Source organism: Mus caroli, unplaced genomic scaffold (assembly GCF_978045245.1).
Source record: "Mus caroli unplaced genomic scaffold, Mus_caroli_1 scaffold_6, whole genome shotgun sequence".
NCBI lineage: Eukaryota > Metazoa > Chordata > Mammalia > Rodentia > Muridae > Mus > Mus caroli.
Genome location: NW_028227261.1, coordinates 23,704,630 through 23,714,669, shown reverse-complemented (window position 1 = coordinate 23,714,669; position 10,040 = coordinate 23,704,630). Strand labels below are relative to the sequence as shown.

At 49.6% G+C, this 10,040-nt stretch overlaps 1 protein-coding gene across 1 annotated transcript; it reads right to left on the bottom strand.

The window, feature by feature from the left end:
* Window positions 1-814: 814 nt before the first annotated feature.
* On the bottom strand, window positions 815-2,355 carry Cd52 (CD52 molecule). The gene is made up of 2 exons (XM_021161489.2): window positions 2,225-2,355; window positions 815-1,178 (listed from the first exon to the last, which is right to left on the bottom strand). Exons 1-2 carry the CDS (start codon window positions 2,273-2,275, stop codon window positions 1,005-1,007), a joined length of 225 nt encoding a protein of 74 aa, XP_021017148.1. The 5' UTR covers window positions 2,276-2,355; the 3' UTR covers window positions 815-1,004.
* Window positions 2,356-10,040: the final 7,685 nt, after the last annotated feature.

The window sequence follows — 10,040 nt, the reverse complement described above, 5'->3', positions numbered from 1 at the left end:
GATGGGTGTTCAGGGGACACAAGTGGATGGCTGTCCCACTTGGAAGAGGTACTGTAGGAGTTGGCCAGGCCAGAAAGAAGTAACAGCAGAAACTATTCCAGGGATCGAGATGTATCCAAGGGTGAACTTTCAAGGTTAGGTCTGTGAGTCCACAGTGGGCAGGGCAAGAAAGACAGGAGGGTCTACATTCCTGCTTCTTCTAAATCTAGTCACAAAGCCTGAAGGTTTAGCCTTGGGCAGAAAAGCTAGGAGAAGGGGCTGGGTCCCTAGCTGAGTGACAGGTCAGGATATCAGAGACCTCGAGCTGCAGTTACGTTGCCATCCTCTGTTGACATGGGTTCCTGGGAAGACACAGAGGCAAGGACCCTTGGGAATCAGTCTGAGCTTCCTTGTCTCCTCCAAAGACCACCCCCAAGCCCAGGAGGGGAGGGTGGTTAGAGGGGCTGCTGGTCCTGCCTGCCTTCCCTGGCTGAGGGTGTGGGTAACAAGCCTTGCCCCCTCATCCTCTTGCCCAGTGATAGAAGGCATGAGGTCAGACGACTTGGGAGCCGCCCTTCCGCAAACCTTCCCAGGCACGGGCTGCTTCTGGGTCTGTAGTACTCCCGTTGGGAGTTTTGAGAGAAACAGCCAAACGATATGTGATTTCCCAGAATCTATGAGTATGAAGACATCAAAGGCATGGGCTGGGCACCTGCCTGAACCTGGGGTGTGTGGGGCTTGAGAGTCAAGGGCAGTACTGGGTTCACTCCTAATACTGCCGCCCACGTGACTCCTGGGGCCAGTGATGTGCAGTGATCACACGTGGGACCCCATCTAAGCATAAGTATAACTTTATTGTGCCCTAGCTGGGTGTCACTCCCCCCGCTCCCATTCCGGCCATTGGCTGTCAACGTTAGCCTCCTTGGATATCTGCTGTCAACCCTTCCCGTGGGTTGGGATGTCTCTCGCTACTGATGGTGGCAGCAGTGTGTGGAGCACGGGGCTTCAGAAGCCGCGCCTTCACCTCAGCTGAGGTAGAAGAGGCACATTAAGGTATTGGCAAAGAAGAGGAAACTGCAGGCACCCGCATCGATGATGGATGAGGCCCCACTCTTTGAGGGGGTTTTTTTGGTGGAGGTGCTGTTTTTGTTAGTACCAGGAGCGGCCGTAGCAGCTTGTCCCAAGGCTCCCGTTTGTATCTGCAAGAGAAGCGCCGCTCAGTAGGATTTGAACCTCCTGTTGAGGACTCCTGCCCCTTTGTTCCCTTTCTTCAACTCTAGGCTTCCATAAAACTGCCATCAGCCCTGTTGAGGTGTTTGGCTTCCCATCTCATCACAGGCAAGGGAAAGGCAGCCCCCGTGTTTGCCATTCTTCCACCTCAAAGAAACTTCCCACCACTTTTCAGGCTGTCAGATCCTCCAACATAGAGGGAAACAGAAACCTGAATGTGGGCTTCCCCTCCCAGAGCCTCGGTTTCCTCATCTCCTGGTGATCAGAGTCCACCATGGTCCAGAGTATCACACGTGACAGGCCTGAGTAAGGCCCCTGGCAGAGGGTGGGGTGGGGATGGCAGGTGACAAGCTGTCCTTGATGCTTGATCGGGCAGTAACTGAAGCTGCCCTTGATGGGCATCAAACTAGTTTTGGTGGCCATCAAACTGCCTTGATGCATGGTCTAGATGTTCTTGATCAAGAACTTGATGGCTCCATTCCCTGTGTTAATCAGGCCTCTCTGCGTACATAGTGCCACAAAGGATGCCTCCCAGGGTGGCAGTTGATCTGCAGAGTATATGGGAGACTTCTGTCTCTGTATTCCTGCACACCCATGATTCACTATGGCAGGGGCAGGGGACCCTCGGTCACCTATGGCAGTCTATTAGACCTCTCTTCAGCCCTCTCAAAAGGGCCACTTCTGCGGCTCTCCTCAGCAGGGCTTCCTCTCCATGCCTCCTGATCCAGAATTGCACAAAACCCTCTGAGTAGCTTCACACACCTGACACCTTCTGAGGTTTCCCTCTCTGAGGCCAGTCTGATAGCGCCTGTGAGGAGTAGAAACCCAGCCATATAGGCCCTCCTAGATCCCTGGTTTCCAGTTGGCGACCATCTATCTCTGTCCCTGTGGTAGAAGGCAGGGTCTCCACCACCACCACCACCACCGAGAACCTGCATTCCTTCCCCGGAGCCTGGACCAGACCATTAAGCTGAGACCTGGTGGTAGCTGCAGTGACTCTGGGACCTGTCCTTACCTGAATCACAACCAGAAGAATGATAGTGAAGAAGAGGAGGAAGCCCTTCATCCTGGAGTCTTCCTGGGCTCTGGAGCAGCTTGGAGAGATGAGTTCAGGGCAGTCTGCAGGCCACTTTGAACCTGGCTGCTTTTGAACTCGGAGGCAGAAGAGAAAAGGAGGAGGCGGGAGGAAGGAGGGCCTAGGGGCGGGGAAAGGAGCTTCCTTCTTTCAAACCTGGGGGTGGATGAAACGAGCCTTGAGGTTCCTGTAGATGAGTTGTCAATTCTCAAAAGAAGCGCAGGCAGGGCATACAGAGCAACATGGAGACACCGGGCAGGATGGATGGATGGTTTCCAGGCTTGGAGCCCTGTGTCCTGGGCAAGGAATCTTGTTTTCATGATTTGACAACTCAGACCTCAGGCCTGAGGCTGAATTTATGAATCCTTAACATCCCCCTCAAAAAACAAAAAGTATGCTGCAGTGATAATCCTTATTTTTTTTAATCTATGTATTTTGAGACATGGTCTTTGTCACTCTGGATGGGTTTACATTCAAGATGCTCCTGCCTCAACCTCTGAATTCTGGAATTGTAGCCCTACATCACCCTGATGACTAATAAGTTACTTTAAAAAGAGCCAACAAGGGGCTGGAGAGGTGGCTCAGAGATTAAGAGCCCTGGTTGCTCTTCCAGGGGACCCAGGTTCAATTCCCAGCACCCACATGGCAGCTCACAACTGTAACTCCAGTTCCAGGGAGTCCAACACTCTCACACAGACACACATACAGGCAAATATATCAATGCATATACAATAAAAAAAAATCATTAAAATAAAAAGCACGCCAGCTCTTAGGAGACAGAAGCAGGTGGGTCTCTATGAGTCTGAGGCTAGCCTGGTCTACATAGTGAGTTCCAAGTTCCAAGATTGAACTACATAGTTAAGATTCCGGCTCAGGCCGGGTGTGGTGGTGCATGCCTTTGATCCCAGCAATTGCGAGGCAGAGGCAGGCAGATTTCTGAGTTCGAGGCCAGCCTGGTCTACAGAGTCAGTTCCAGGACAGTCAGGGCTACACAGTCTCAAAAATAAATAAATAAATAAATAAATAAATAAATAAATAAATAAATAAATATTCTGGCTCAAAACAAAAATAAGCCAAAACAACCAAAAAGCCCTGTATATTGATAATACCCAACTCTAGCAACTATTATATAAATGGCAATTGTGTTTTGTTTTAAAGATTGAGTCCCGCCGGGCGTGGTGGCGCGCGCCTTTAATCCCAGCACTTGGGAGGCAGAGGCAGGCGGATTTCTGAGTTCGAGGCCAGCCTGGTCTACAAAGTGAGTTCCAGGACAGCCAGAGAGCTACACAGAGAAACCCTGTCTCGAAAAACAAAACAAAGCAAAACAAAACAAAACAAAACAAAAAAAAGATTGAGTCCCTGTAATCCCAGAACTCAGGGTAGAGCCCAGGAGACGATCAAGGGCAGTTATATCTATATGGTGACTTTGAGGCCAGCCTGAGCTATCTGGGACTCTGTCTGAAAACAGGCAAGCAAATGATCAGACAAGAGAAGGGAGCTAAGAGAGTGCGGTGGATGTAGAAGTCGTGGGAAATGGTGGGTGGATCCTACCATTGGATCTATGGAGGAGGCTCAGGGCCACTGAGATGCAGGAACCGGTAGCAAGATTTGATTAGTTTTGGGTCTGGCCCCATTTCCTCTGCTCCCCTGCTCTTTATTTTAAGTGAATCATTTTTGAAAAAAAATAAATCCTTAACAAAGTGTGTGTGTGCGCACATGAGTGTTTCACCTGTGTAAACCATGCATATGCCTGGCTCCTGTGAAGGCCAGAGAGGATATCAGATGTGCTAAGAACTGGAGTTACAGCTGTTCGTAGGTGATGGTAATGGAACCTGGCTCCTTTGCAAAAGCAGCAAGCGCTCTTAAACCGCTGAGCCATCTCTCCAGCCCTTCCTGACGTCTCTTAAAGACTTGATGTTTTGGAATTTGGGTGAAGAAGGGTCATCCTACTCAGGGAGGGCTGAGAGGGGACTCTTGGGAGGACAAACAGGTAAACACAGTCCAGCATCCAGGAATTAGAAGGCAGCTATTGATCTCTGCTGTGGGCAGAGCGATGGGAGAGTCCCCAAAACTGTGCCCTGCCCTAACTTAGACAAAACAAATCTGTGGTCTCAGTGATACTGGGCAATAATTATCTCCACTTGGCTGATTGAAAAAAAAAAATGACTTGGTTCAAGTTCATGACTTATCGAGTCATTTGAACTTGAGTCCAGGTCCCTCTGATGTCACAGCCACTTCCGGGGCTGCTCTTGAATGAGCCAACCCAGTCTGTGCTGTTGTTGTTTAGTCCGCTTTAATGTGGTTCCTCACACAAGTTAGGCAAGTAGTCTCCAGCCCCTGATTAAATCTTGACTCCCTCTCCTTCTTCCTTGGCTCTGCAGCCCAGCTCCTGCCTCACCCATTCCCCTGGCTTAGTCTATGCGGTGTCTTATTTACATGCCAGATGGTAAAGGGGACTCCCCCGGCTTCTCATATATGGTTCCGGACTTTTGTCACAAGCCTAGGTAAAACCTGAGAGGGCCTCAGGGGCCTTGAGCTCCCAAGATAAAGCTGAGAAAGAAAAGAAGTGAGAGTCTGACCTAGGGGGAGAAGGGGGAGGATTGAGGGTGGAGGAAGTGGCATCACCACCTCCCATCACCTACCTTCTTGACTGTTTTGCCCTTAGACTCTACAGTCTCAGCTACTATGCTTGGGAGAGAAACCTGGGAGCCAGGGAAGCCACAGGAGACAGGAGGCCCATGCTGAAGCCCAAGATAACCCTGCTGAAAACTGGACAAGTGTCTCCCCTCTCCTGAGAAGAAGCTAGAAAGGGTGAACCCTAGAGCTGGCCGTGGGGCAGTTACTGTGAATTCATGTGATGGCTTAAACTATTTCTCTTTTATGACTTAAAAAACATATAGTGCATGCATGTGGTATGTGTGTGTGAGTGAGGGAGAGAGAGAGAGAGAGAGGGAGGGAGGGAGAGAGAGAGGCCATGCTGTTCAGAAGAGGGAATTGGAGTTACATAGAGTTGTGAATCACCAGAAATCCAGAAATGGGTGTTGGGATCCAAACCCAGGTCCTCTGGAGGAGCAGCAAGCGCTTTAAAAAAAAAATTATTTATTACTATATGTGAGTACACTGTAGCTGTCTTTAGACACATCAGAGGAGTGTCAGATCTCATTACGGATGGTTGTGAGCCACCATGTGGGTGCTGGGATTTGAACTCAGGACCTTTGGAAGAGCAGTTGGCGCTCTTAACCGCTGAGCCCAGCCCCTCCAGTCTGGATGTAAACCTTTTTTTTTTTTTTAATAAAGTATCAGCGTGGGGCACAAACATGCCACTGTTTGTGTAGAAACTAGAGGACAACTTTCAGGAGTTGGTTCATTCCTTCATCAATGTGGGTCCCGAAGACTGAACTGGGTAATCAGCTTGCCTGCAGGCTCTTCTCCCACTCCGGCATCTCACGAACCCCTTAAGCTTGGTGTATTAATGTATTTTCCAGCACTGGGTAGGTAGCATGCGCTCCACCACTGCCCTACTCTTCAGGTAAGAAAGGTTAGCTTGCAAACCCCTCAAAGTTTCTTTCTCGGATCCTGAGGTGTGAGGTGTGCGGTGGGGGATGAGTGGGATGGGACACAAGGATGCTGGGAATATCTTTAAGGACCTGGCCATGAAGAGATGTCTGCTGTCTGCCCATACCCAAGAAGAGAAGTAGAGCTTCCAGCCTTTGCCTCTTTTGGCCTCTGAGCAGCTACATTCTGTTTTGACAGCATCTGTGTAGACAGAAGCCAGGTTGCCAAACTGAGAGGAAAAGCCCCATTTGACAGATGGGGAAGCCGAGGGCAAGGCAGAGGCAATACTAGAACTACATACAGACTAGACTTCTCAATGGCTGTGCTCCCCTGGACACTTTCTCTAACGGCTGACTTCCTAGCCTTGACAAAGCAGGAGTCTGTCCACACGCCCCATGCCTCTCCTCACGAATTGAGACCAAATTTCCTTAGCTTGATGGTCAGCCTCCCTCCCCCGCCAGCCTTCTTCCTTATTACCAGACCCCATTTGGTAACATCCTCTACTGCCCAGTGCGTACCACTTCCTAGCTGGCCCTCCCCCACACTTGCCTGGCTGCCTCCGGCTCTCTGACACCTCTGCCCTTCCTTCCCCGGAGAAACTTTCCACTTCCTCTGTGAAACTCCCTCTGAGATGGCTGTGATCTCCACTCTTCAAGTGCTTCTTTGGCCGCTGTGAAGATGACTGTTTCCTGAGCTCGTGTGTAGCCCTGTAGAGCGCTTCCCTAGAAGGCGAAAGGCTTGGTTTTCCAGCCCGGCCATACATAATTTCGGGTGTGGTGGTGAATCCCAGCATTGAAGAGGAGTAGAGGTTCAAGGTCATCCTTGGCTACGTAGTGAGTCTGAGCTATGACGGAGCTACATGAGACCTTGCCTCAAACAAAACAAAGCAATAAAAGACTGTACCTTTTTGTGTGTGTGTGATCTGACCTAGAACTTGTCACCTCTCCAACCCAGTAGAGCCTTGAACATGGGACCAACTGGTGTCAGGTGCTACATCCACTCCAAGCGCGTGACAAGGTGAAAAGTTCACGGAAACTTAGTCTCCTGGAACCGTGGTGTCCTGTATAACGAATGCTCCAATGTCCTTGCTTGAGTGGGAAATGGATCTGAGTGCTTTCCCTTAATATTGAGGAACCAGAGTAGATACTTAGAACTGTATCGCCAGGCTGTCCAGGAACTCACTCTGTAGACCAGGCTGGCCTCGAACTCAGAAATCCGCCTGCCTCTGCCTCCCAAGTGCTGGGATTAAAGGCGTGCGCCACCACGCCTGGCATGGAGCTATTTTTGATCCCAGTTGTTAACATTGAATTTTATCCCAGTTGATTCCTGCCAGTCCTTCCATGTTTGCATTCCTCTGTTTTGTGTAAGAATCCAGTAACCTCTTTGTACCTTGCCGGTGTGTCACCTAACTTCCCTATTTTCTTCTGTATAAAAAGTTTGATGCTCGATTTGACAAATTACATTCAGATCCACACTCCCTTGTGTCAAGTCTGTTTGTCACCCCAATTCCTGCCGACTCTATGCCCATCTTCTGGAACCCCTGATTCCCACGGATTGAGGGGGGCCAATTAGGCCCGGTCCGTGGCAGTCAGGGACCACAGAAAGAATGATTGAAGGTTAAGGTGTCTGCTTTCACCCCACTACCAAGCCTTGGCACTGATTGGCCTGGTAACTATGGGCAGGCCCTGGCTCTGTACTGAGGAGTTGCCAGTACAGAGAAGAATTCTCAGGCTGAAAGAAGAGAGGCCTTCATTGGGGCTGCTTTGGTCCTAAAAGCATTTGTCTCTTCCAGAAGAGATGCCTAAGCGGCTGAATGGAGCTGAGTAGTGGTGGAAGCAGCAGAGATGAGCGGTTCCTAAAAGGATCTAGACAACTGGCTCTGATAAGGTGACTTCTGAGCACCTGTCCCTGGAATATTCAAAGGCTCATGTGACAAGAGCGCTGAAAGGTGGAGAGAAGAACTAAATGGAGATGTGAGAATGGAGAAACCCAGCCTTAGAAGAGCACAGAGGACAGGGTGGACCTCGGGTTGGATACAACTGAAGAGAAAATTAGTGCCATGGGAGGCAGATCATAAGGAAATAAATATTTCATTTCTCAAGTGCCTGCTCTGTGGCTGGTACTCGTGTTTGTTTTAGCTCTGGGGATAAAGCAGTGAGCAGAAAGATGAGTTCTCTACGCGTGGATTAGACCTTCAAATGGGGGAAGACAAAAAAGACTGGCATTTTCATGTTTCCATAAGTACTGAGGAAGTCGACATGTGAGAAAAGAGAAACGGAAAAAGGGCATCCAGACAGTGGTCAGGACAGGCCACACAGAGGAAGTGTTCACGTTGAGACTTGGAGGAGAGTGTGGAAACACACAAGCATCTTACATTGCTACTCGGCCCAAATGCACAGTATTCTCTCTCCTCTGCTTCTCCCCCAACCCTTGTTTGGGACAGAGCCTTACCATGTAGCCCAGGCTGCCCCTTGTGATCTTCCCAGAGCTGTGCTGCCTCTGTTTACAGGCATGTGACTTCCATGGCAGGCATGGGCTTCCAGGCCATGGAGTGCAGCTGCCTAGGGTTCTTTGATAACTATCCCAGGGCCCACACAGGATGAATGCTCTTTATGTACTTCTTCCATGATGACCTGGGACAAAGCAGGGTCAAGGTAAGGGATGGAGGTATTGCACACACCTTCCAGTGTGATCATGTGATCTGCTCTAAGATTTTTTATTGTCACTGAGAGAGGTATCCTTTATTTATTTTTTTAAGATTTATTTGTTTATTTTATGTATATGAGTACACTGTCACTGTACAGATGGTTGTGAGCCCTTATGTGGTTGCTGGGAATTGAACTCAGGACCTCCCGCTCACTCCAGCCACCCTCGCTCAGGCCCCCGCTTGCCCCCAGCCCTAAGATTTATTTATTATTATATGTAAGTTCACTGTAACTGTCTCAGACACACCTGAAGAGGGCGTCAGATCTTATTACGAATGGTTGTGAGCCACCATGTGGTTGCTGGGATTTGAACTCAGGACCTTTGGAAGAGCAGTCAGTGCTCTTATCCGCTGAGCCATCTCTATAGCCTCTCTCTAGCCCAAGAGGTATGATTTAATAGCACCATAGAGCACTTAAGCTATATCTTTGTTGTTACTGCTGTTTTTGAGACAGCCTACCTGACAGTGTAGCTCAGGCTTCTATTAAGGTAAATCACCCATCCATCCATCCATTCATCCATCCATCCATCCATCTGTCCATCCATCCATCCATCCACCAGCACACCCATCCATCTGTCCATCCTTCCATCCATCATCCATCCATCCATCCATCCATCCATCCACCCATCCATCCTTTTGTTCATTTACTCTTCAAATTTATTTATACTTACCAGCTTGGGCAAGATAAAGGAGAGGGGACCCTCCCCTTGAGGACTTCATAGGCCTGCACTAGGGCAGGGTGTCTATAGGTCACAAAACTTGATGGGAATATCACCATGGCATCAGGCTGTAAAGTAGAGTGTAACTCTGCTTAAGAGGAAGGAGAAGGCCCAGAGCTGGTGTCGCTACGGTTTGAAGGAAAAGCAGCGGAAGGTGTTCCAAAAAAAGCCCAACACTTGGGAAGAGCATGCTGTTCCTGGATCATGAGGAGGGTGGAGGGCGGGACTTTGACTATAGAGGCTTCAAGTATCCTAAGCTGGGGGTGATGGGCATTCATCAGAGGTGGAGGCTGTAGGGGTGGCCAAGGCGGAAGAGGAGTAGTACAGAGAGCACAATTGTCTCCTCAGGGACTCTGTGGGCTTGAAAGACTCCCTCTCTCTGCTTCTTTCCTCCCAGAGCTGCTAGCTCTCAATAAACTCCCTAGCCCCAAAGGAGCCATGTCTGCTAAGCATCTTTCAGTAAATGAGCTAAAAGTCAAGTGGATTCTGTCCACCCAAGAACAGAATTCTGCTCAAGCACTGGATGGGGTAAAGAGGCAGCCAGAGGAGCTACATCCCAGAAGTGAAGAGAGAGTCCTGGGTGGTGTGGAAGTTATGCAGACCCATCTCCAGGGGCTCCTAGCATTCAAGGCTGGAGACCCCAGAAAGATTTCCAGGGTCTCTAAGATGGAACACTGAGTGACAAGGGCTGAGAATGTAACCCTGAGGAGAGTTTAGCTGTGGTTCTCAACCTTCCTAAGGCTGTGACCCTTTAATCTGGTTCCTCTTGTTGTAGTGT

What these genes read in the sequence shown, in the direction of transcription:
- Cd52 (XM_021161489.2), bottom strand. Translation starts at nt 2,275, where the DNA reads ATGAAGGGCTTCCTCCTCTTCTTCACTATCATTCTTCTGGTTGTGATT. An exon ending in TTCTTCTGGTTGTGATTCAG is followed by an intron (nt 1,179 to 2,224) that starts GTAAGGACAGGT and finishes CTTCTCTTGCAG; the next exon opens with ATACAAACGGGAGCCTTGGG.